Source organism: Diadema setosum, chromosome 8, assembly GCF_964275005.1.
Source record: "Diadema setosum chromosome 8, eeDiaSeto1, whole genome shotgun sequence".
Classification (NCBI taxonomy): Eukaryota; Metazoa; Echinodermata; class Echinoidea; order Diadematoida; family Diadematidae; genus Diadema; species Diadema setosum.
This window is the reverse complement of record NC_092692.1, coordinates 8,104,764-8,132,676: the sequence shown is the minus strand read 5'-3', so window position 1 is coordinate 8,132,676 and position 27,913 is coordinate 8,104,764. Positions and strand designations below refer to the sequence as shown.

At 40.1% G+C, this 27,913-nt stretch overlaps 1 protein-coding gene across 1 annotated transcript; it reads left to right on the top strand.

Moving 5' to 3' along the window:
• The first annotated feature begins 598 nt into the window (after positions 1 to 598).
• LOC140231446 (uncharacterized) lies at positions 599 to 27,913 on the top strand. Its single transcript, XM_072311572.1, has 27 exons — positions 599 to 1,299; positions 6,502 to 6,615; positions 7,024 to 7,188; positions 7,752 to 7,937; positions 8,481 to 8,594; positions 9,028 to 9,141; positions 9,794 to 9,907; positions 10,615 to 10,728; positions 11,147 to 11,260; positions 11,590 to 11,703; positions 13,113 to 13,226; positions 13,592 to 13,705; positions 17,625 to 17,738; positions 18,133 to 18,246; positions 18,418 to 18,531; positions 19,041 to 19,154; positions 19,426 to 19,539; positions 19,979 to 20,092; positions 20,658 to 20,771; positions 21,186 to 21,299; positions 22,455 to 22,568; positions 23,304 to 23,417; positions 23,896 to 24,009; positions 24,569 to 24,682; positions 24,958 to 25,086; positions 25,671 to 25,869; positions 26,984 to 27,913. Exons 1-27 carry the CDS (start codon positions 1,239 to 1,241, stop codon positions 27,042 to 27,044), a joined length of 3,195 nt encoding a protein of 1,064 aa, XP_072167673.1. The 5' UTR covers positions 599 to 1,238; the 3' UTR covers positions 27,045 to 27,913.

Here is a 27,913-nt window from a genome sequence, read left to right as displayed (position 1 = left end):
TTAAAAATGGTGCAAAATTGGCACTTTCCTGATGCCGCTGAGGAATGGAAAAAAAACGTCAAGGAGTTCATCAAACCATCTTTCAACATTTTTTCGCGAGCCTTCAGTATAAAGAGATGAGAGAAACTAATCTCAAGTGCATAACACATGTTTTATCTTGCAAGAATTCAGAAGACGTCGGAATCATTCAACAGACAGCGTGGAATTTTACAACTGGTGATACTGACTCTGCGTTCATGAAGCTTAACTGTGGAGTTTAATGGAATCTTCATTCAACGCAAGTAAGAATGTTATACCCCATTCCTTGCGAGGTGGGCTACTGAGCCCAAATTGGTGTTTCTCGCAATGCGACCCACGCCCCATTTTGCTCCATGAGGCGGTATTCAATTAGATAATTATATGGTTTCAAGGAATTAACTCTTTGTCTCTCTCTTATCCACTCTCTATCTCTTCTCCCTCTCTTTCTCCGGTGTTTGTTCATTCGCGTTCCATCTGCCCCACAATGCATCTATCCCCTCATCATCGGTATTTCCAAAGCATTCATTGACTTGAAATTCTTGGAGAGTGTTGCATTTGCATTTGAAAGAAAGAGGGATTGCCGTGACAAATCTCTCCCCAAAACGACCCTCTTAAAAGCGCTGGAGCGTCTCAGAAGAGAGAGAAGAAGGGAGGGAGAGCGAGAAAGAAAGGCAGAGAGAGAGAGGCATTGTACCTGGCATGGATGAAGAACAAGAAGTCCGTCTTTTCAACTCCAAAATAATAGAAACAGATTTTGAAAAGGACCGAACAATAACACCAAGACTGTGGCGTGGAGAGCGAAGCTCCCTTTCTTGAATGAAAAGGTCCCACTGCAAGTGGGTGCGGCTGCCGAAACTTTACGCTTGGGAGAGCTACCAACGACTCTTGTGCTTCATCCTCGCTCTCATTCTCTTGAGGCTATGGTTGGTAGGCCTATTGACTGTGTTTCACTGGTGGTAGCGTCACCTCAGTAGCTTTACTTTGAGCGTGAAGTCACCCGCAGAGTCCGCATCCACTCCACTCAGTCGCGGAGCCTTGCCAAACGTGGACGCAGCAGGACGCGAGGGGTGATTTTTTTTTCTGTGAGTGTGTGCCCGTGTGTATACCCACCGGCCAGGCCCCAACCGACAGACTACCTCCAGCAGTGGTTGTAAACTGGTCTCACTCTCACTCCATAATTTTCTTTCACCACAGCGGAGTCCCACCCTCCTGAATTCAATATGAGGCTTCTACTTCTCTCCGCTATTGTGGCCTCCTACATTGCATTGTCGCAGGCACAAGGTAAGTTCCTTTCCGTTCTTCTTAAAGCAGCCAGTCTCCGGTATAACAACGCGCTATTAGCCAACTTCAAGGTTTATGACAGAAGACTGTATTTGCACTTAACATTTTTGCAAGCTGTGGAGAATGACCAAAAATGAAAGTTGAGGTAACCCCGACAATAAATTGTGCATTGAATTCTTCTCCTTGTTCTTTCTCCTTCTTCTTCCAGTCTCGTTAAGCCCGCCAAGGGCGTATTATCGTTTTCATTTTCATTATTTGCATGTCAAAAACTGGCATTCTTTTTTTTTCTCTGGCCATGACATTTAAGGAGTTACAATTAGATCTAGAGGATCTAGATTCTAGACCGTATCTCATCTGATTCTGAACTGACCGCGACAGAGAGGGTGAACTAAATTTATAGCTCCCACCCCATAAGTATAACAAAGAAAAAACAAAGAAGATACCAGGATAATTGAGCAAAATAAATTCCCCACCTTATGCAGTCTCGAATTATCGGTGCTTCCTCAATCTAGAAAACAAAAAACAAAACACCCTCAAGTACCTCAAATGGATGTAGTTCTTTCATGCTTTTAGGAGGGAGATATAAATGGATCAATGAAAGCATAATGAATTCTTCTAAAAGAAAAAGCTTGGCTTGGCTGTTGAATCGATCTGAATGCTAGCATAAGAGAATCTGTAAAGACAGCGTGCAACTGCGAAGTTTGCAGTGGGAACGGAAAATCAATTTGTTTAATCGCATTCCTTCGGCATCTGGGCGTTCTGCAGGGTGCGTTATCGAAATGCAGGAAAAGGGTTTCCTCGTGCACCCTCTAAACTTATAAATTTACATGTCTGGTCAAACATGTGCGGAACAGGCAACTGCGAGTCCATTCCTCCTTGTATTATGCAGGTAATCCAGAAGTAAAAATAAGAGGAAGGAAATGCGCTTGTTCTTCGCACAGCCTTCAAAACTACTTTGCTTTAAAAATACACTGCTAGAAAACCTCATTGTGAGGGAGTTGATTTTCTTTCTTTTTATTTCAGCATGCGGTTTTACATGGTAGTAGGTCCTACACACGGGAGGTGTGTAGTTTTATGGGCTTTGAATCCTTTTAATCATTGTCTAGACTCTACATCTTTAATGGAACACCTGTGTTCTTTTCTCTTGGTTTTTAACACCAATCGTACCGGAAAGAGACAAGGAACTAAAAGAAAACAAAGGCGGAAAAGGAAAGACGATGGCAAGAGAGATTGAAGTCATAATGATTAAATGAAGGAACTGCGACTCGTTGATTTCTCGAGATATCACATCCCCAGACTTGTGTTCAATTCTAATTTAACGGGAAATGGTTTGATGCGTTAGTTTAAGGAAAATTTGGGTATCTCCTTTTCTTAAAATGTGACTGATACCATTTTTGTGCTTTACAATTTCATGAAGCGAGAAATTATCGCATACGGTGGTGAAATTGGTTAACTTTTTTTTTTTTAGATCGAGTTCACTGAACTCCGGAGGAAGGAATGGCAATAGAACCATTCTTTCATGAATTTTGACCACTTGACGTGTTCCCCACGTGCTCTACAGCAGTAAAGCGCCCTGTGGGAAGACGAAGAAAACCATTTAATGTTAACGCGTTCAAGAGTTATACGAAGAGTTCTTCTTGAAGGTACTCCTCAACGTTCCATCTGGAACCAAACGAGGAGGACAGGGGGAGTGCGTGATATTGCTCTGTTAGTCCTTGAATCTTGATTCTTGGTTGCGGAATAAAGTAGTTGCTTGAAGTTTAAAAGTGTCGCTATTGACTGTGTTCAGAATATCCGGTGGTATATAATGAGTTCCAGTCCTTGATGGATGACCGTTCGTGGTCGGTCCCTGTCGGTCATTGTTAATGGAGCTTCGTGATAAACTGGAGACCAAATGTTGAGTCGGACAAACAATGTTCTCATTCAGTTGTGAACTGAACACAATTTGTAACAATTCTTTCCTCTGCGCCTTATATTTTTAAGTGACAGTGTACTTAGCGTTTGGTGCTCTTAAGCGGAGAAGAAATTCAGAAAAATCAGAGGCGTCTAAATAATAAAATGCAATGGTCAGCAGAAGAACCAAGGTTGTTAATAGTGATGGCACAGGTCCTCGTGTACAAAGAGTGTTTTATCTTAAATGAAAGCAATAGATTATTAAGCAGATGAGTGAAGATTGAGGTATGGGTTTTCTTCAACTTATCACCCTCTGTAAACATGAAATTTTGTATGATCGCAACTGCCGATCTTCCCTTTTAATAAACATGTCGGGGGGGGGGGGGGGGGGGTAACCAGCGGGAACTTCTCATCTCCTGCTTTCAGGCAGCGACACTAACGTGTTATAAAAAAATGTAGATCAGCAGACGCGATCTTACAAAAATAATTTGTATAGAGGGAGACAAATTGAAGAAAACCTATACTTAACGTTCTATCTTGTATCTTGTATAACATCAAGCTTTGGAAGGAGCGGGGGAGAAAATGAGGACAAATCACATTTAGGTCACGAGTAATACAATTATGAGTTATTTGAAAATGAGAAAATTAAAAAAAAACTCACAGATTATATAAACAAGACAATGATTACGTAAGAGTAAAACGTGCAGATACTTCTGTAAATCATGGTTATCTTTGCGACAACAAATGAAATGAAATCACATTTAGGCCACTAGTAATACAATTATGAGTTATTTGAAAATGAGAAAAAAAAAAAAACTCAGATTATAATACAAGACAATGATTACACAAGAGTAAGCGTTCAGATCATGGATCTGTAAGTCATGGTTATCTTTGCGACAACCTATGGGATGTTATTTAAACTGCAACAAAGTAATAGAGGGAGGAACGCATGTGAATCTTACACGTGGGAGCAGCAAACTCGAAAGCAAACTCTTGAAAGCCAGTTCATGTACACATTTGTACAGCTTTCCCCGACTGAACAATTTATGGCACTCGCGTTCAAACGAAGTATGGTCCTGCATAATCCAGATGACTAGAATGGCCCGTCAGTTTGCACTGGAAAAGCATCAATTTCATCTTTTTGGGGCATTGAATGCATGCGCGCACATTTTTATTGCTGATGCTGCCAAATACCCGGAATTTAATGAACGCTTTGTTGCTGTCAGGTGCATGTGCTAGCAAGCACCTTTTATCAGGATTGCATGAATATTCATTACATCACATAAGCTTATCTCAGTGGATTTTAAAACCAACATGCCTGTTATCACAAATGACCATTTTCTGCTCATGCGCAAAGTGGAACTACGAACTGACTTATTGGCCCGAGTAAGCACCGAAGTGAAAAGGGTGGCGGTTGGAGAGGGGACATCATTCCCGGTTCGTATGTATCTATTAGAAGACATCGCAGTTAAAGTAGAAAATGGCAGTATAGGGCCTGCGTATACTTTCATTATCTAAACGAATAGTTAAGTAGACTTTCAATGCGGGCATTAACATGCCATAAATTTATCATAGGAGCGGCTATTCGATGCCACTGCCGCTCAAAATAGTAAAAAAAAAAATAGTAAAAGTTTTTCACTTAGATTGAACAAAATCGTAAGTGCGCAGCCATGAACGCGTGTCTTCCGCACATTGTATATCTGCTGGGGAAATACGTGGCGCCTTCAGAATGTCGCTCCCTGTTGTCGCTAATACGATCACTTGTTGCTGATCGGTGAAGCGGAACTATATGAACTGGTTTTACAATGAACATAATCCGATTCCCGCAGCCGCATACCGCGGAAACGCAACCGTTTCCAACATGCCTTGGTATTGCAAGAATGCACCAAACCTCGTAACACCTCGTATGCACAAAAACGTTGGTGAAATCGCCTGATTTCGTCACAATGTGTGTATTTTGCGTTGTAGATTTTTGTCGAACTGAAAGAAGCTTTTTTCTTTTTTTTTTCTTTTTGTGATGACAGAGTAGGACAAGTATGTGAGCGTTACGTGGATAACCACATTCTGTACATACGTGAATGCATAAAGTACACACATCCATACAGACACACCAAGATGTATTATGCATATAATTTGATCTCTCCTCTGAATTATGTAATGTCCTCCTGCCCAGTTTTTGTTGGGCACGATAGTCTCTTCCTAGAAAAGGTAAATTAACTTCATATACTTATTTATCATGTCGACTCTCGAGCCTATAAACACACTGATATTTGTGTCATTTGGGTAACATGATCCCATGACTGACATAATCCGAATGCCTGGTGCGAAGTCTAAGCGCCATCAACATTGCGTAAATGAAGACAATACGGCCACACCTTGCTCACACAATGCCCCTTGCGAAACGGAGCGCTCAATTTGCATCGATCCATTGCCATTCAACCATCGTTTGAAAACGAGAACAAATGTCCTGTTACGAGAGGAGAACTACCAGGGGGAGTACATCTTTCCAAAAACAGAAAAAAAAAAGAACTAAGATACGGTACCCATACAATAGGTAGGATTTGTTTGGATTCCCTCTTTAGGAAAATTTGTAAAGATATTTAAAGCTCCCATCCCGGGCGCCAATGCGGGTGTGCGCTGTTTTTTCTTTCTTCTGGAGTTCATCTTTGAGCTGTCGCAAATCATCGCTGGAGAGCAATGACCACATTTTCCACCACCTTTCGCTTTCACTCCGCAAATCTCCTCTGATAATCCGAATCAATAGCATTTATAATTGTCGGTGTGGCACTAAATTGAACTAACAATATCTGAGATTTTGCCCAAAAAAATGTTTTCGGACAGTCATCTGACATTATGTATAATTGATATCATTAACTTATTTTGGAAGTATTTCATACATTTTTCTTTTACATCACTTGATAATAGACGAATAATCGTCATGAGAGCAGTTAATCAAGGAATTCAAACTTGATTTTTAAACCCAGGGCAGGATAAAGAATGTTGCGCATAAATCACCGCGTTATTAACCTGGCAATTATTTGAAATTTCACCGTATACTTGGTGTTGTAGGATTAAAGGAAAGTGGTTATTTTTGCAGCGTGAAAGTAGAACTCTACTTCTATAAATGCTGCCAAAATTAAAAAGAATTTTTTAATGGTCATTAATAAATTCAGCTCTTAAAAAAGTTTTCGGAAATTCTGCAACCACAGCAAAAGGCTCAAATAAAAAAAAAACAACAGTCTGTCTTACCTTAAACATTATAATAAACAAGTAAAAAACGATGATTGATTGATGTCATTGATTTTACAGGAGAGTGTAACAGCTCACCGTGTCAGAATGGAGCTGCCTGTGTCGACGGCGCTGGCTACTACACCTGCCAGTGCCCTGATGGATTTCACGGAGTTAACTGCGAGATCTTCTACGGTAACTAAATCCTCAATCGTATCTTATTACGTAAATTCTGGTGTGCTTGAGTACCATGTGATGTTTCAAGACGCTGAATCATTTCCGTCTCCAAAATACTGGACTTTGGTAACATGTTTTAGCCAGCTGAATGTGTCACAAATCACATCAATCACAAAAAGAACCATATGTCTGTCTGTGTGTATATGAGCTTGTGAGAAATACTGCTTCTTTTGTGATGTTCGTAAGTGGAAAGTGATTCAAAACTGTCATTCCATCTCCCTACGTATCACAACTTTATGGAAATGAGGACATGTTAAAGGTGTAAATCACAATACAACCACACGCGTTTTGTGTTTGTATAAGTAAATAAATGTTTTGTTTGTTTAAACAAATAAATTAAATGAAATGAAATGTTTATGTCCTTAGGGGGAAACTGCGGTTACAACGTCTTCACTGACAGCGGTGAGGTGCAGTCACCAAACTACCCGGCCATGTACAACAACCGCGCCAATTGTATCTACCTCGTGCGCATCCACAATGCTCGCAGCATCACTTTCTCCGTTGACGATTTGATGACAGAAATCTTCAAAGGTGATTTGATTGGGTTTCTTCCTTCGCACTCTCACGACACATTTCTGTGCGCGTCTCGAGCTTAACGAGCTCACTGACAGGAACAAATAGTAACGGCACAAAGTCGAATATAGATCGATTTCGAATATATCCTTACATTGCAATGTCTGTTGAAGACTTTTGTTATTCATGATGAGTGTATATGGAATTAGTCACCATTTTCACTACCGATCAAAGATGAATTGTAGCAATCGGCACCTTGAGAAGCTATTTTAATGGATCAATACACTATCACATTCGTTAGTATACTTTTTAAGGAATGTTATCCTCGCCATCAGAAATCGGTATCCAAGGAATGCTAGACAAAACGACAGTAAATGCGTCATGTGTAGAGCCTTTGCACTTGAAGAAACTTTCTGAAGGATAATTTGGGAATCAGTATCGTTGGGAGAATATTGATGAACCGGCTAGTTACGAACAGCTGGTGAAATATTGAAATATTGGTCAGATTTTATCCCGCATATCTGTGCCACAAAATCGCAATGAATCTTGAAAATTCTCACCGCAAAACCTTCGATCTGCAGATGTTGTCGAGTATGGTGTCGGACCCGAGGCAGACTTCAACCAGGCCATCGGCTCCTTTGAGGGTAACCTCACCGCCGACAGCAGCCTGCCTGGTCCCATCACCATAAGTGCAGATCAGATCTGGTTTGTCTTCAGCACCGACCGAAACATCGTCAACCGCGGATTCAGCATCTCGTACACATCTGGTAAGACTGGGAAAATCTAATCAAAGAACGATTCTCATCACTTAATTACATCTTACGTTATACAAGGAGCACGGATATGTGATTTAACGTTAAAACATTAAGTACTTTTGATGCTTATTTCACACCCACTTGAGGGTCCACTTGTTCATATCAGTGCAATTTGTATTGCAATGCCTATGATGTACGTTTTCGAAACTTGTTTACAATAATTTCCTTTTTTCCTCTCTAACTTCGCATTAGAGCTGAAGGTAATATTAGATCAAGCTCTTCTGCCACTTGTACTCCAGTAATATGGTCGTCGCCGAGTGATTGAGGCTGATCATCTCGTTATTTTTTCAGCGACCAAAGAGTCAATATTGATATGGTCCGAACGTGAATATAATGTGAATTACTGGATGCTGAAATGCGACAAATACATTCAGAATGCATGCTTTTGCGGTATGATTCCGTGTGTTGCATTAGGTATACTAAATTTTAGTATAAGCTCACGAGGCCGTGCTAATCAGATCTATGTCGTGAACTCTTGATCCGTGTTCCATGTAGACGGTGACGACTGCGACCCGAACTTCTGTCAGAATGGCGCCATCTGTAACGATCTCGTCAACGCCTACTCCTGCGACTGTCCACCAGGTTTCACGGATTTCAACTGCTCCACCAGTAAGTAGAGGTTCCATTGATAATCTATGCATACACTAAGATGGTCATGCACATAATTTACTAGTATCATGTAATAAAATTCGCTTCGGTACTCTACGACCAAATTTCACACTCAGAAAGAAACGACATTGTTGTGTCTTTGCTCACAAGAAAAGTCTCTGTCCAATCTTATCTACTCTTGGCGATAGATAGCGCTCTCTCAGTTTGAGCTTTTTCTCTGCAAACAATCATTTTCGTAAGTCATATCCAGTGCATTCTTTTATTCCTTGGTATCAGCAGTTTTACAGTTTTAACCACATATATATGCCCAACATCTGGTTGGCCATCAAACTCAAGCACTTTGTCTAAGACAAAGTATTTAGTTGCAAACCTCAACTAGACCATTTTATAGTCGCTCCATGATAATCTAATTGCTTTTTTTTTATTTCTGCAGACATCGATGAATGTGCCAGTGATCCCTGTCAGAATGGTGGAACTTGCATCGATGGAATCAACGAGTTCGTCTGCGTCTGCGCACCAGGTTTCACCGACGACCTGTGTTCGACAAGTGAGTGTGAATGTTCAAAATTTGCGTTAATGGTTCTGTATGTTTTTCACGGAAAGAGCAAGATTGGGATAAAAGAAGAACAGACGTGGCATAGTTTCAATTCTGAACCATAACATGCACCATAATGGAATAAGATTTGTCCGCACTGTAAGTTTGGAGAGGTCATGGTCATATTCTACTTTCCTTTCTACCCTCGATGTCTTCACAAGTCGAACACCACACTGGAAATGAAATGATTCACTTTTTGGCAACAGGGAATCTCTAGAAAATGTGCATTTTCGTATCTACGTGTGTGTGGCATACATCTTCTAATCAGCAGAATCTTTCAAGGAAAGGGATAATGACGCGAAGAGGCCATTGCATAAAATGACACTTCCATAAACTTACGATTGCACTATGTTCAAATACACAGAAAAAGAAGAAAATGTGTTCATTGCAAAATTTTCCGACATGTTTTTTAAATTACAGATCAACAGTTGCGATCTTACAAATGTCATTTGTTAGAGGGAGAAAAATTGAAGAAAATTCAAAACCTCAAAATGATTCCAATCAGCCTCGGTAATCACACACTTTTGTACTTCACGATATGGGCCCTTTGAAAGGGCAATTGTTCAAAGCAACATATCAATAAAGCATTGATTTTGATTCACAGACATTAACGAGTGCGCAAGCGACCCCTGTCTCAATGGAGGCACCTGCACAGATGGCATCAACCAGTTCGAATGCACATGTCTTCCAGGATTTACCGGAGTACGATGTGAAACAAGTAAGATAAGCACGCAAGTTAATAACCTGTAAAATCCTTGGCTCAACACAAATGGCATTTCACAGCCCTGATATCCCCTCATAGATTAGTTTTTGATTGAAGTAGTTGATAGATACTAATCAACCACCCTTTATAGATGAATGTGAGAATAATCCCGTATTTTGTGCACGCTTGTACATCAGCCTGTACACTCCTTTGTATGTGATGGAATTGTTATGCAAATAGCACTGGATGATGTGGCTCATTATGCAACATTGATTTCCATTCGAAAAAAAAAAGTGTGCGTTCATGTTGTAACCTGTATAAACACGTGTGCGTGCGTGCGAGTGCACATGTGCGTGAGTGTGTATGGCTCTGTGTATGCATGCATCGTCTTGAACAGCCTCACGTTTGAACGTGTTTTAAGGAGTTCGTCTGTCTGGAGAGAGTTGCGATGTGTGCCAAATGCAGTATTTCAATTTTCACCTAAATACCTGACCTTTACTGCCTTAAAGATTTCATTGACACAGAAATGATGGTACGCTTACATTACCTAAGACGATCCCGCCAACACTGGCCAAGGACCATAAGTCTTCGATCTTTTTTTTTTTCAGAGTCCAACAGCATTCCCACCCAGAGACTATTGAGAAATACGTTTTCTTTTCTGATAAGAAAGAATAACTAACGAGGGAGTGTGAGAACGTGCATGCTTCATTCTTTTACCTCAGATATCGACGAGTGCGCAAGCGACCCCTGTCAGAACGGAGGTATCTGCATTGATGGCATCAATGGTTACACCTGTTCCTGTCCACTCGGATTCACCGGAGCTAACTGCGAAATTAGTAAGACCAACGACATTATCGGGAAAACACTTTCTTTCTCAAGATGTGTGGTTATATTCTTTATTTTGATTATGTTGACAGCGGAATGACTGACGCTGACTGGGTTTAGCGACTCGGGCAGGTTTACAAAGAGTGAAAATGTAAAGGGATGATTGTCGGGGAGATAAATGGAAGAATCATGACGCTGGGTCTAAGAAATACCTCACCTTAGTAAAGGGCGCGGTAATTTCTTCAAGAGGCAAATGCAAAGTCAATGCCAATTAAGTAATTGATAAAACGTCAGTGATTTTCATGACTTGCTGTGAGACCGATTTGTTCCGACCTTCACTATTGCTTTTCGTTCTTGCAAGATTCGCGACACAATCTTTTTAGAGCCGCCAATTTTATCGTGCTCCACGTATGCTCCTCTCCCCTACAGACATCGATGAGTGTGCCAGCATGCCCTGTCTGAATGGAGGCACCTGTGTGGATCTCGTCAACGCCTACCAGTGTATCTGTGCCCCAGGATGGACTGGCCCCACTTGTGCAGACAGTAAGTGTATCAAAACCCTCGGCGTTAACATACAGTTCATCGTGCTCCCAAAAAGGATCAGAATGGGGTGCATTCAAATAAGCAAAATTTTGAAAGGGAATGGATTTTTTTAATGTTTGTCTAGTGTTCTCTTGGATTTACATTGACTCAAATACGTAATTGCGCTGGGCATTAGGCGTACTATTGTGAAAACGTGGAGGATAAAGAATGAAAAGAATAAATCTTGACAACATTTCCGACAAAACGTACAACTTGATGAGGATTTAAGTATGGCAAATAAACAAGTATCAAGACGTTACATTTTCAGTAAACCCCTTTCTTCTCCAAAGATATCGACGAGTGTGCCAGCGATCCTTGTCAAAACGGAGGAGCTTGCATCGACGGTGTGAACGGATACACCTGTGATTGTCTGCCTGGCTTTGATGGTGTACATTGCGAGAACAGTAAGTAATATTAAAGATAACTTGGTTTATGGATACCCCTGGGTACCCCTGTGACAGCGACACAATTCCTGGTACCGCTGGGGTCAAGTTTTTTTCTTGCTTGTTGTCGGTTGACGAAATCGCATTATATTATCCTCGTTTTTTTTGTCGCCACCACTTTGTTCCCGAAGCAATCTGCAGGCATTGATTTACCATTTAACCCTATTCTAACTGGGGGGGGGGGGGGGTCAAATTGACCCCCCCTCGACGTTTCGCGCCACGATTCCGCAACGCGCAAAGATTTTGCCGCGTCGTTTCATGACTTTTTTCATTGAAGTCTTCCGCATATTTTGAGACCAAATTTGCGACGTCCGGGCACACCGTTCTGAAGTTATGCAATGTTTTGCATATGCATGTCAACCCGAAAACAGCTCAAATTCATGATTTCGTGTGCAAATCCAATGCAAACTGTGTTTTTTTGTTTAATTGATATAAATTAGATTATTTCAACTTTCAACCATTGAAATAAATCAATTCTAATGTAGATAAGCTTGAAAAAATGCCTCCAACAAATTTTGGCAAAAAAACAATAGAAAACAAAAGATCGAAAAAACAATAAAATACATAAAAAATTAACAAAACAATAAAAAACAAAAGAAAATGATTTTGATTGCGCTATTTTTTTACAAGAAAATTTTTTGATGTGTCTTGAGGAACTCTTGACACAAAAATTTAATAATCCTTCAGTCTTTTTGATGGAGTTATAGGTGAAAATATGATTTCATGCGTTAATTTGCATAATTAATTTATAAAAAAAAAAAAATCAACATTTTTCTATTGTAGGACCATGTAATCTTGTAGTTGACATCCGGCTCTATGTTCAGGCAAAATTTTGCGGCGATCGCGCGATCGGCGGCCGAGATCTGAAGGGGGGGTCAAATTGACCCCCCTCCCCCCCCCCCCCAGTAAAAACTTGGTCTCAAATAGCCCAGTTAGAATAGGGTTAAAATAGAGAGATTATTCACTAGTTTCAAATGGAGGCATGAGCATCATTTGTTTATATATTTTGATTACCCTACCTCTGAAATATCTAAGTTGGATTTTCTCAATAAGAATGTTCATGAGAACAGATTGTCTAGAGGAATTGTAAAATCGCAAACCCTAAGAATCTGGAAATTCATCAGCAAAACTTGAGAAAGACAAATACAATAATATCTTGGCAGCTTTATCCTTATATTTGATTCCCCCCGCCTCTCATAAGACGTGTCACTTCCCATCTTAACATTGCTTAATGCGTGGCTTGTTTTTGCTCGTTCGCTTCCTCCATGCTATCCTCGCTTCCCTCACTCCTTTTTACAATCCTTCAATTCGCCCCTCCCATTTATCTATCCATTATTTCTTTCCACTATTTCTTTCCACTATTCTCCCAGATATTGACGAGTGTGCCAGTGACCCGTGCCAAAATGGTGGCACGTGCGTTGATGGTATCAACGGGTACATCTGCAATTGTGCCCCTGGCTTTGACGGTGACAACTGCGAAAACAGTGAGTAGATGTCATTTCTTGTCAGCATATTGTATTTAGCCTATCTTGAAGGAAAAATAAGCTCTATGGTTTCCTTGCCATCTTTATAAAAGCATTGCAAAAAGGCACATGAAGCGCAAGCTTTCTAGTCGCCGAAAAGAACCTTTTGGGAGAAAGGTTTGCTCAAGATTTTGATATGCGAAACGAAAAGGTCTAATAGGCTCCTTAAAGATGTCTAAACGCGGAATGCAAACGAAGTACATCACAGGCATGACCGGCAATACGTGAAGGATACTGATATGCTGGTCCTTCTTCATCTGTCGATCTGTCACACCCTCTTCCCACACAAATAACGAACGCACACACACCTTCTTTTTCACACCCAGACATCGATGAGTGTGCCAGCGACCCTTGCCAGAATGGCGGCAACTGTATCGACGGTATCAACGGATATGTATGCGACTGTGCCCCCGGCTACGAGGGAACGCACTGCGAGATTGGTAACGTTGAAATTTGATATTCATGGAACGGGGACAGAAGGGGTTAGCTCGTTAATTTTGGAGCACTAAAGAAAGTCGATAGAGAATTAAAGTTGGAATTGCAGCCGAATCATCCATCCACCTGCCCCTCCCCCTCATTTATTTAGTGTGGTTCATTTGCTTCAAGTAAATGAAGCTATACCTACAACCTCGATTGCTAGAATTTTAAATCATCCAGGCATTATTCATCCCATGTCTCATGTAGACCAAAAGAAAAAACCCAAACCTTTGTCTAGAGCATCAAAAATATGTATTTGTACACATTAGTTCGGGAGGTAAACATATACCATGTTAACCACGTTTGTATGGTGTTTGTAGTTTTATGCAAACTGCCAATAGCTGGTCATACTTAGCAACATCCATTTCTTCATGTATACATTTGTGTTCAATGTTTTCAGTCACAGATGGTATAGTATATTATGTCATGTGGAGTAAAGATTTCATTCATTTGCAACTATTTTCCAGTTCAAAGTTATATGCGCAATCCTTCCTAGTTTTGTGACTAATTCTCAATTAAATCGAGGAACTATTTTCTAACACATCTCCAGGGCACTACCAACGATGATGATTACGCTAACACGACTAACATTTAACTTGCCACACACGAGTAGGTTTAGAAAAATTATACTAGCAAAGGTGAGACGTTAATACCGACATTGATTAAAGACGGCACACTGCATTGTGCTGTCCGTAATACTGTCTTGTTCACTCACTGCATTCCTTCTAGAGGCGCACTACTCCTCATATAGTGACATTTCCTTAGTGATTGCAGACTACACTTCTACACCATGTATAGTTCATTCGCACTGCAGATTGGTATTTCTGTGTCCATGTGCACTGCAGATTGGTATTTCTGTGTCCATGTCGGTCGGAGCACTAATCCTACTAGCATTACTATCTTGTTTCATCACATTTGCGGTGTTCTTGAGAATGAGAAAAAACAATGTGTGTTTTTAATGGCGTGAGTGTGGTGAAGTGCATGCAGCTTGCAGTGGCAGATTTGTTTTCGCAAAGATCGAATGATTTTGATTGCACTTGGGTGGGAGGAGGGTGCCTCGATACCTTCCAGTGTGCTCGATTTTATGCATCTTGTGGAATGTGTGTGGATGAAGACCTGGTCTTGTTGAAAACGCTTGCTTGCGTGTCAAACAATGAATGTGCTGTTTTCCCTGTACAATGACTCGTCCACGGAGAACAGTGGCTTTGAAAATACAAGTTGACACTAAAAATTGTCATACGTGCTCTGATTTCGCAATGACTCTTCTGTGCTTCACAAATGTGAAAATTCGACATGGTACGGCTCATTCTTGTCCACTATTTCCTCGGGATGAGCAGGAGAGGTACCTATCTTCCACAAAAATACGGATTTCATGTTTTTCCTTTTAACGGATGGGACGGCAACCTTCCTGGAAGCAATGACTCTCTTTTTTATTATCTCGTTAAATCTCGATCTAATTCTAATCTATACATGTATTGTCGACGAAACGGCATTTCAGTGGCATATATAGCAACAGGTGAAGGGCCATGCTGCCATCCTGGCATAATGGTGGCGGTATGTTACAGCTTACACGGACTGACCCCGCCTTGGAGGCAACCCGGGCGAAAGGTGAGGATTCCAACTAACCGATTTATGAGTCAAAATTATCTACCATTTCCTATGAAATCATATCAGAATATTCACTAAAATAGAAGAAAAAACTTGACTAGAATGATTCGGATCTTCTACAATTGTAAAGTCTACACAAAAATCAACAGAAAATGGCTACATACAATTTATTTAAGAATAGGTGATTAATTTACATGCAGAATACTGAAGGTTGAATGTATCTGAAAATAACGCGCCATAAAGAACGACCGCGGAATGGTTACAGTTGTTGGCTTCAACTGCAGACGACAGGTAAAAAAAAAATACTGTAGATCTTGATTGTGAATGGGTGTTTTGCGTATATGTTTTGACAACATCCGTAGCAAAGGCGACATTCCGTTAGTAAGCATCATTACTATCTAGATCATTAGATATCAATTCGACCATTAGAACGGAATCCGGTGAAGGCAATTGTAATACATCTTAGTACACAAGTCATCATATTCATAGTTACATATAGCCCTCTCCTGTTAATAGCTGCGGAAACTTTGTTCCATCTTCCCATATGTGCTGTCTCTTATTTTTCTTTTTTTTTTCTTTTTTCATTTCCCATTTCCGTCATGCAACAATCATCTAGTTGCGTAGGGTTACCTTTGTTGGATGACCCGAACGATTCCTAACGGCAGGATCAACTTCCTATGTTTCAGATGTTGATCAGTGTAGATCAGACCCGTGTCTGAATGGTGGCACATGCATCGACCAGGCTGATAGCTTTATCTGCACGTGCCCTCCTGGGTATGAAGGTACCCGCTGTGAAGTCGGTGAGTTGCTGAGCAGTCAAACTGAGTGAGAATAGCAATTAGTTATTCCACAGAGGATCGATGAAATCTAATTTCCATTTACTTTGTGTAATTCACGTGACCCTTGAAGTCGGAAAAAAACCTAATTTGTTTTCACACTCGGCAATCGCCATGTGGTGCATAAAGAGTATACGAACCGCGTGTGATGGACATTGTTGTGAGTAAACGAAGAATAAGAACAACATCGCCCCGGAGAATTTCATCACGACCTAGTAGTTGTTTTAACTTGACATTGGTAGACTAAATAGACCGAAAAACGCGGATTATCAACTTGCAGCAAAGTCCTTGTCACTTGGTACTGTAATGTGGATTTTTTCCCCGAGTCATCTTTTGCATTTTCCCCTCAATGATTGAAGAGTAAAAATCATCCAGCATGGATGATGTGATGTATTTGATCTTTTTTTCTATGACTGGATTCAATACTTGACAGCTTAATTTGCAAGCATGATTTTCGCTGTGACCGTTTTACTTTGAATTGACTCCAACCCAAGTACTCCCATCCAGATACTAATACCCTGATGGTGCATGTGGTCCCACTTCTTCACGATCGCCAGATATAATTATTTCTTATCCATCCATTCTGAATCCTTTTTGCCCTGTTTCTTGCAGTCTCCTCTATATAGTCTTTCGTGTTCAAATCTTCAGACAGAGTGAATTAGTTGTCCAGTGTCATAAAATTATGAAAATAAGCACCACATGATTTGTGTGGATATCAATTTATGCCCATAAAACCCAAAGTCTGTGGAAATTGTCCAGATATTGATTTCTAATTAAAATTATTTCTCATGAACATCACGAAGCCTGTAAGCATTTCGTCATCAATACACGTCCTATCTAAGGAAACCGGCTAAGAGTGTTTGCAGTAATGTCATAACTGCATTCATGCAATGTGTTTGAAACCATTTATGTGTAATGGAGCTCTGCGTATTGTGGTTGGGTGTATGTGTGTGTGTTTGTGTGTATTGCGTGTGCGCGAATCTTGTCGGCAAGTGATGATTTACGTTAAACATAGTATTCTAGTAAAAAACTAACCAATGTCACTATTTTCACGTCTTCACTCCACATGTTCTTTTTGGATGATTGTCGATACTTTGTGCTGAATGTGTGAGACCATGAAATTGCAATGGTATGTCATAAACTGTTCACAACCTCAAACGTCTATCCGCTGCAAGAATCTGTGCAAGAATCTGCAGAAGATTGGAGAGAAGGCTCCTGCAAGCTGCTACTCTTTCTAATCTGTCCATTCACTTTTTTCAGCCTTTCTCTGTTCTTTACATCCTCTCACTCACTCGATTGCATCTGAATAACGTCACCCAAACATATTGACACAGAATTCTAATACCTAACCGTTCCTCCGTTCTCATCCCGCCCAATCTGAATTAAATGTAGTGCCGATTTCGAAGCATAGTTGCCATTTCTCGCATCCAACATGTAGATACCGACGAATGCGCCAGCAACCCCTGTCTTAATGGAGGCATCTGCACAGATCAGGTGAACGGTTATTTCTGTACCTGCGCACCAGGATATGAAGGCACCCACTGTGAAACAGGTGAGCATCAGTGGTACCTTGTCTGGAAAAAAAAAAACACACCAAAGACTTTGCCAAAAAAAAAAAAAAAGCAAACACGCAAATCAGTGGTAATGCGCAGCATTTCATAACCTTTGTTACACCCGCGTTTCTTTTTTTTGCCAGTTTTTGTTTTGTAATTAGATTACCTTAAATAACTACATGTACAACAGCTCCATAAGGCATCTAGTTTTAAACTATGAAATGTCGTTGAATGGCGATGGTGTCTATTGCTTGTAACAAGTTGCAGTTTTCTTTTTCTGAACGGAAAGTTTTAGAAATTAAATCGCGAATTTGATATTGTTAAAACTGAAGTGATAACTTCGTATTTTAGTTTTAATGACACTCTTGTGATTGTATTTTCACACGTGCCCAGACACTGACGAGTGCGCGTCGAACCCTTGCCAAAACGGAGGCACATGTACCGACCAGGTCAATGGATACGTGTGTACTTGTGCAGCTGGTTTCACCGGAACGCACTGCGAAATAGGTGAGTTAATCAGGCTTCCGAGTTGATTATACGGGTTCTGTTTACCAGCATGAAATATAGTTTTGAATTTGCCTTGCGATCTTTTGCTGATGTACACAATGAGTCTACCCATAGATGAGAAACTCGTTTACTTGTGTTTACGTTGGTATTACTAATTTTTCTTTCTATCAGATATTGACGAATGTGCATCGATGCCCTGTCTGAATGGAGGTACCTGCACGGATCAAGTCAACGGATACTTCTGTACTTGTGCCCCCGGTTACTTTGGCATAAACTGCGAAACGGGTAGGAAAAAGCCCTAGAGTATATTTTTTCTTGTGTCAATTAGGAAATCTGTGGACCTTATCTAATTGAAAGAAGAAACAAAGTAAGTGATACAGACGCACCTTTCCCACTCAGGAAGGATATCTAAGTTTCATTTGGTTGTACGTTTAATTTTCAGCCAGATGTAAGTAATGTAGATCAGCTGAGCCTTGAGGGAATAAGATAATTATGTAGTGCGCATGTATGCTTGGATACCCATTGATATGCAATATTTTATTCGAAAGCTAATCGGACCTGTTACAAGTACATGCTATCCTTATCTAAGGTTTTCCAAGATAACCAGTATGTTGATAATCGATATCAATATGACATCACAAACGTAGTCTATACCCTAAACAAAGATCTTTCTTCTAGAGTACATTTTCTATCCATCCACTGGAAGCGGTTACTCGGCAATTACTTTTGTTTGAAACACTCGATCGTAAATGTACAATGAAGAACGTAGCATGGATTTGTTTTGTTGTTTACAGACCGTGACGAATGCGCTTCTATGCCCTGCGAAAATGGCGGAACTTGTACTGATGTTGTGAACGGATACATCTGCACATGTGCCCCAGGATACACAGGGTCAAACTGCGAAATCAGTAAGAAATGTTTTATTTCTTTTTTTAATCTGATATTACTTTGATATATTGATGTTGATTTCTTTCTTTAATTTTAGTAATTATCCAGTATTTTATTTGAAATTGTCTTTGAAATAAGTTACTGTGACAGGTGAAGGAATTCGACATAGTCAAGTGACGGACAAGAAATGAGCTTCACTTCTAAATATGACATTGTGTCACAATACCATCTGGTCGTAGTATGACTGAAATGACATGTCTAATCTGTATTGATGTTTCATTTTTGTCATAGACATCGATGAGTGTGCCAGCTCGCCTTGCCGTAACGGTGGACAGTGCGTCGACCAAGTGAATGGATTTGTCTGCTTCTGCTTGCCAGGATTCACCGGAACGTTGTGTGAAACAGGTACTTTTTTTTCCAAGAGCGAGGAGTTCACAAATTCAGTCCATTTGATGATTTATAATCTTCTTTCGTTCCCCAAATTACAACCAGTGAGATGGTACTTAACATAGAGGGCACACATTATGCTTTGTTTTGTTTTTACCGACAAAAGTTGAATATCCCGATGGCTATTTTTTTTTTTTTTGTTTCGTTTTTCTTATTCGAGACCTCTGTACTGTTTAAGAATATCTGTGTATTTCACTACTAGATTACAAATACGCTTCCTGCTTCCACCTGCCACGAAAGTTGCTCACCCGCTTCTAAGTTCAGCTAAAAGATATATGGGGAATAATACCTTTTGTAATTCCTGTTTCAAGTCTTCGCACTTACACGTTATTATAGGCTATATACCAATCAGTTTATAACTAAAATCATTCTGTGGTGTTTTGTCCACTTCGTGCAGATATCAACGAGTGCGACAGTAGCCCATGTCTGAATGGCGGCGTGTGCCTCGACAGAGTCAACCGTTACGAATGTGTCTGCGCTCCCGGCTACACTGGCACCAACTGCGAGATCAGTAAGAGAAAATATCACAGCGCACATTTTCTGTATCGCCATCGCTCAATAGACAATGACAAACTAAAATGTGTTGGTGGATAATTGCCGTTTGCTTTGATATGCACCGTCGTCATAGCAGTTCATGAAACACTACAACTTCAAAACAAAACAAAACAAAACAGATAAAAGTGTTTTATTCAATTGTGGTTTCCGAGGTTATGCTTTCCAACGAGTTCTATAATGTATCCAAGTATTTATATCCATGTGCACGACTTTTTAGCCAGCATCTTCTTACAAGTACTTGTCGGCAAAACAGGAAAGAAGAAAGGAAATGACTGTAACACATATTGTGGGTTGACAACGTCTTATCCATAAAATGATGAAAAAGAAAAGTTCGTGATTTGTGCTCATCATATAACATAACATAGTGCTCAAGCAATCAGAACAAAGTACAAGAAACCGACAATATATTTACTGAACTAAACTGGTGACTGCTTCTACAAATTTGAAGTAAACCAAAATGGCTTGAACTGGTTCACACTGTGGTTAATGATTTCAGCATGTACGTCTTTGTTTCCCGCTAGATATTGATGAGTGCTCGTCGGACCCGTGTCAGAATGGCGGCGTCTGCTCAGACGGCATCAATGGTTACGTCTGCACCTGTGCACCTGGCTACACAGGGACTAACTGCGAAACAGGTATGTGCAAATCCTGACCATTGCCTTAAAGTTCCATTTGTGGGGTCAATTACACAAAATCTGGGCAGTATGTCCTCTATTCTGAACAGGAGTAATACATACAAAAACTATATAGTGACCAACTAGATTCCAAAGAGAAATGCTTTCATGTTGTCATGTGTGGCCTGTTCGGACCACGTTGGAAAACAGATGGATCGAGACTGGGACGATGCTGTGTCAGGCGAGGGGAGAATAAAGTTTTTGTTACTTTAAGTTTGATATCATTGGTGGTGTGATTTGTTTTGTTTTCAGAATGTGTGACATGTTGTTGGGCCACCAATATTTCCCTCCCTTCCGTAATGTCAAAACATTTTCGATTTTCTGTATTTCCACTAACACGTAGTTTATTTTCATCCAACTTCGCATTACTTGTAGAAATCGACGAATGTGCCTCCAACCCATGTCAAAATGGAGGCGTCTGCACGGATCTGGTCAACGGTTACACCTGCACGTGCGCTCCTGGTTACACCGGTGTTAACTGTGAAACAAGTAATGTATACGATAACCCACACTGGAGCAAAACGCGGACAGCGCGTGTTAAGACAATATCCGAAACTAGCTCTTTAGAGTTTGAGTGTCTTGAAAAAAAACTATGTATTTTTTTTATCGTTGTTTATGTAGGGCCTATATATATATATATATATATATATATATATATATATATGTCTTTTGAAGAAAAAAATTTGTTCAGTTCTGTTGATAATCACAGAATATCCCGTTTCTAGGCTTGGTGCTGATTGCGAATTGCAGTTTCAATGCGGTGTGTCTGCTTCTGTGTCCATGTGTTTGTGGCAGTGTGGTTGTGTATGTCGGTGAAGATAAGATGGCTGGAATGAATACGATTGGTAACGCATGTGCTATTTGTTTTGCCATGAATTTCAATAATACTTGTGTTGAACACTTAACAGAACACGCCACATTTTGATATCTTATGACGCACTGACCACATTTTAGACACGTTTTCTGACCTATTGCTTAATCTGAGAGTCTCATTGTGGGATACGCGGATCACTAACACTAATTAAGCAATGCTCGATGTGATCTTATTGTGTTTATGTTTATGTGCAAGTTTACGACGTAACCAAATTAAAACTTGTGGATTTACATTTCTTCCCCCTATACGGGATTATTTATGTAAAAACACAACGTGGTATAAATATAAATAGACGGTGCACTTCATTGGGAGTTTTACCATCTCACTTCTTGGAATGAAAATGACATCTACTCCGGCTGTTGAAAGAGCAAATGGATACATTTTCTTTCATGTCCTCGTGGAAAGTAATTACATAATTTTTGGTGAAATGTTTTGTTTTGTGTTTTGCGACGTTTTGTGAATTACATTCCTACTCACCACTTATTTCCTAACACCTATTTTGACTTCTTCCAACAATATACCGCAAGGATATAGGCACTTGCTTTTAATTTTCAATATTTGGCTTATAACATTTTTATATCAAATATTGTACGCACGTATATCAATGACCGCCTCTGATCCCATTACATTCTGTTTACTTGTCAACGTCGCATATGAGATATTTTCAAAGCACTAAACCCTCGTCACTACTATACACGCGGAAAATTTAGAATGTACGTAAATACTAACGAAACCTAACAAGGTGTAGAATATGCCTTCTTTTTTCTCAGATATTGACGAATGTGCCAGCGATCCTTGTCAAAATGGCGGAGTGTGTACAGACGGTGTGAATGGATACACCTGCGACTGTGTGCCTGGATTCACCGGGAGCAACTGCGAGATCAGTAAGTCACAGTCGCCATCATGCCTGCTTAGTTATTGCCCAGCATGCATCGACTAAATGGGACAAACTGAAACTGTAGGTTCAGGCACAACCGTAATGACGGAACCTACGATAAGTGGACACCTTAGCAACAAATTTGATGTTTAAAGGATTATCGCATACTCTGGTATTTGATAAGTTTTCTTTTGATATTTTTGTCCCACCCCACCGCAAAAAAAAAGAAAAACAAAAGAAAAACAAAACAAAACAAAACAAACATAATGACTCTGGTGCTTCATGGCATGGCCCCTGATATCTCATATGACTCGATTTCTGCTCTAAAATGGGCACATAATTTACCATGCATAAGAAATGTGTAAAATATCGCTATGATTAGTTTCCATGAATGACGAATTTTAGTCGGGTAACAATGAAAATGCAAAGCATATCTGATAGCAGTTGCTACGTAATGTTTTTTGATCTTAAAATACCGCCCACTCAAACCACCCCCCCCCCCAAAAAAAAAAAGAAAAAAAAAAAGAAAAGCTTATTCTCCTGGCAAATCGCTTCAGGGTAGACACGTTTCTTTTTAGATCCTTTTCTCTGTACTGCAAGTAAACTCCCAAATGGTGGAAGATGAATTCTAGACCCTTCTAGGAACTGTTATCCAACCTTTTGATATTTGTGATCTATCCTATGAAGGATTTTGTGATGCGAATTTTATTGATATTTTTTTTCTTTATTCCGTTTCAAACAGACATTGATGAATGTGCAAGCAACCCATGTCTGAATGGAGGCGTATGCGTCGATGGTGTTAACGGTTACGTTTGCATGTGTCCCTCGGACTACACCGGAACCCACTGCGAGATTTGTAAGTACAATCCATGAGTTGGAAGTAAAATCATGAAAGCGTTTTGAAAAGAACTCGTTTTTTAAATATACAATACATAATATGTATTGTATTCTCCTCTCATATTAAGAGAGGAGAGTGAGATCGATGTCAGTATTCAAAATGAAAATAATAGACGTGAAAGCATTCTCTCCGCCAATATGATAAAACACTGAATATCCCCCGCATCTAATGTTTTGATAATTGTGATGTGAACTATGTAACACAATAAATAAACACTACCTGGTTCTTTCCTGAGGAGGGGGTTTCTTTCTGGAGGTTTGAAGAGACTTCTGCAACATTGTGGGTTTTCAAACAAAAATTGGGTTTTTTTTTTCTCTCCCTTTACTTGAAAAATAAATGGAACTCCTTTCATTGCATTTCTACATAAGATTGAGTTTGAGACACCCTTGAATGATGACTGTCAATCGTAATCTATATTCAATCCTATTTTTCGCAGCTCTCGATGCCTGCCAGAGCATGCCATGTGAAAATGGAGCTACTTGCATCAATGTTGGCGCCGACTACGTGTGCGAGTGTCCCCCAGGCTACGCCGGCAGGAACTGCGAGATTGGTATGCACTGTGAATTTTGATTGGGAGTAAAATGTACGATATTGCAACTAGTGGTGTTCTTGTCAAGTGATCGTGGTAATGGTAGTGATGTAAGATAACATTTAGAGATATAACATGAATCTTCACGGGACAAATTTAGACAGGCATGCCGTCAAAGATTTGGCAGAGAAGGTTCATTGTCAAGTAACAATTCTTCATGAGCAAAGACCTCATCCCCACAGGAGGTATTGCAGCAGGGTTGTATTATTACATCACAGGTGCATAGTTCATGTGATAAGTTATAAATAAGACCAAAAATGACAGCAAAAGTTCGCACGTTTGATAGGGCAGGAAATTTTTAGAATGTACACGAAGCCTGAAGTCGAACAATGACACGATTTTGTACGTATATCTGTTCGCTGTCTCCTGAAAATATCAGTTGTGGGAATATGCTCAGAAAACAGGGGAGCTTACTCTCTGGTAACACTTTTTTTTTTTGAGGGGGATGGGAGGGGGCTTCTAATCGCAAGTGAAGAACAAAGCGTTATAACGTCGCTGTCTTCTTTTCGATCGTCGACAGACATCAATGAGTGCGCAAGCCTCCCCTGCCAGAACGGAGCCACATGTATCGATGGAGTGGCGGGTTACACCTGCCAGTGCCGCCTTGGATACGTCGGCGTGAACTGCGAGGAAGGTGAGTTAATTCATTTTGAAAGCTATCCCTCATTGCTATTCGACAGAAATACATCACTCGCGTACATCACACATCCACTCACGCTCGCACTTGTGAGTGCAACTTGATAGATAAATCGTCTGGTAAATCTGAGCTAATCGAAAGTATCAATTTTTGACATCCTTCATTTTTTTTTAAAGTCTGGTATTCAATTTCCTCGTATCTTTTGTTTACCTGATTGTTTTTTATCCTTCACGGAAGTACATCTATCGCCACAATTTGAATATCCCCTTCAGTTGGATTCTGTGATCTGGAAGGAGTGTGGTACAACGAGTGCAACGACCAGATTACGATCACGAAGACGTCCACGGGTATGATGCTCGGAGACTACATGACCGCGGACGAAGTCTCTCTCGGATATTCAGGTAACTCGCTGGAATTACGCGTCGGTTTGACCACCTTCAACATACGATGTTTTATCATTGACGATCCTGTCAATGTTTTGTGTGCATTTCCTCCATAATCGTGTATGTCATAGATGAGAGAAATATATAAGTATTCAAGTATCTGTGTATCTTTTGTTGAAATCCTGCCAAGATGTGGGAATGAACTACTATTCGTAGGAGCTCCAATCATTACTCACTTTTCATAAATCCTTGATACTCGTGATTTACACTACTAAGTATTTTGTAACAGAAAAAAAAAAAAACTTACCCATTCGCCAACAAAAGAACTGGCGAGATTAACGACAAATCTTTCCTACTTAACTGGTCGGAGGTTAAACTTTGTAGATTTGCTCTTTCAAGTAGATTTAAGCAAAATTGTCAGGAATTGCATAAATCTGCGCCTATACGGCGAGTCCATGAATAGTATCGGTATTGGATCACAGTGTTCCTTTACGTCGCGAAATATCATGGGTATAGTAACTTACTGGGATAATCTATAACGCTGACAGCTTGATCATGTGACATGAGTGATAGTTTCCACTCTCTTAATTTATCGATTGCAGTCCCTACTGTCGTTGTCGGCTACGCCAGCAACAACTACGATTTCCCATCCTTCGGTTTCACCGTGGTCCGTGAAAACGGCCAGTCCACCACCAGTTGGACAGGTCAGTGTCATCTGTGTGACGGTGAGGAGGTCCTCTACACCACCTGGATCAACACCAACATGGTGGAAACCTGCCAAGAGATCAAGAAGTCCAACCTGTAAGTCACACGCCGTATCGAACAGAATATTGAAGGAAGTGGTTCCTGTTTAGATATCGCGCCACCAAATTGTGTTTTGCTTATGGTTAGATAATAAAGTTTTAAAGAAGTGTCGACCCAAAGTCTTGGAAAAGCATGCAATTATGAAATAATATTAAACCTAAACCATTCCACTGTGCAACTCTGCTAGACCAATACGACCAGAATTTGTAAAGCGTACTCAACATATTTAGCATAACTGTTTGCGAAGAATAACGACGGGTGATTTTGTTTACTTCAGACCTGTTCTGAGCACATTAGACCATGTCAGAACCATCCCTACTTACTGGCACTTCAAGCCATTTGTGCATGAAACGTAAGAGTTCGAATTTTCTACCCTGTTCAAGACAATTACAGCACTTACGTCATATTTCACATACCTGAAGTGTGTGCAATGCCCGTGCCTCCATAGAGTTAACGTAATGTGTCTGCTGCAATGTTCGCGGGCTCTCACAACATAATACGCTTACCGATGAATTTCGCCTTTGATATAAAATCTCATCTCTGTTATGTTTCTTTTTTTTTCCTTGGGGGAGGGGGAGGGGAGGGTTTTATAACACAACTTTTGTCAATCGTCGTGGGTCAAAGAATAAAACAACCTTGGATATTTGTTCCATGTTCATCGTGTCACTGCCGGCAACCAGGGACAGTCTGGTGGTAGTGTCGCTGCCCGGAAAGCAGTAGATGACAGGTTCGAGTCCCACTGGTTCCTTTTTTCAGACATGTTTGTTAATTTACAGATCAGCAGTTGCGATCAAACAAAATTAATTTGTAGAGGGAGACAAAGTGAAGAAACTTGCACCTGAACCTTCACCCCTCTGAATAACATCTTTCTTTCATTTAATAAAACAACCTGTTATCAAAACTGTGGATCCCCGTTTTTCAGAACCCCCACACCATTGTTCATGTTTCAGGATACAGCTATACGTGTTTGCTATGTAACATGATGATAAAGTGCTTCCCATGGCCAAAAGATGATGAGGATTAGCAGCGAATACGTTCACTTGAGGTTGCACTCTTTATTTAATATTTTTACGTATTATTTTCTGTGTGTTTGGTTTTCTTTACCTTGCAGTGTTGGGCAGGACAAATGGACGCGCTATGAACAAAGTATTGCCCCTCAGCCGGACGCGTAACTCGTGTGAGAGACTCCTCTGAGGGCGCCATAAGCTCCGGCAAAAACCTTTTCTCTAAATAGTTTACGTCACTGTATGTTTTTGTATATCCCACACAAATTTTTGCTAAGTACGTTCTTACTATGAAAAGAAAAAAAAAAAGAATTATCCGAGATTCAAAAGGTTGTAAGCCTTCTTTTAAATGTTTTAAAGAGCGTTTTTTAACAGTTTGTGGTAATGTATAGAAACGATAGCGACACTGTGTGTATTTTCGTATCATATATATTTTTTCACCTTAGTGTATATAATCGTGACACCCGACACCCTGTTTTTACATTTATTCAAGATTCCAGAATGAACTTTTTTATACATTTAATAAAAATGAGTTTACTGAATAAATTGAATGCTTGCAACGTGCATATTTTTCGATTTATTGAATTCGTGTGTTTTTAATCCTGTAGTTGCGGCGGCAGAATAGTATGTCGTTACATCATATCACCAAATCAGTATTGAAAAAGATATTTCGGTGAGGCTATTGAGACAGTAGGCACTTGTCTAGAGTGTTGCCTTGGAGACATTAACCACCTGATCCAGTATCTTTCTTGTGATATCAAACTGTATTAATGTTTCAACGCGTCATTCTTTCCGTTGTAAACTTAATGTGACACGATGATCCATCTTTCCACAGCTTTAAATGTATCCACTGATCGTGTATGTCTCACTAAATGATCATCCAGATTCTAATGCTAGATTTTGTCTTTTGCTGAAGATTTGTCGCGATATCCTTGTCTTTCCTACCATTCTTGCAATCAAAATGCCTATTTATTGGTATCTTACAAATGATATGCAATTTTACCCCGTCTGCATTTTTAACACTTCAAATAAACTGC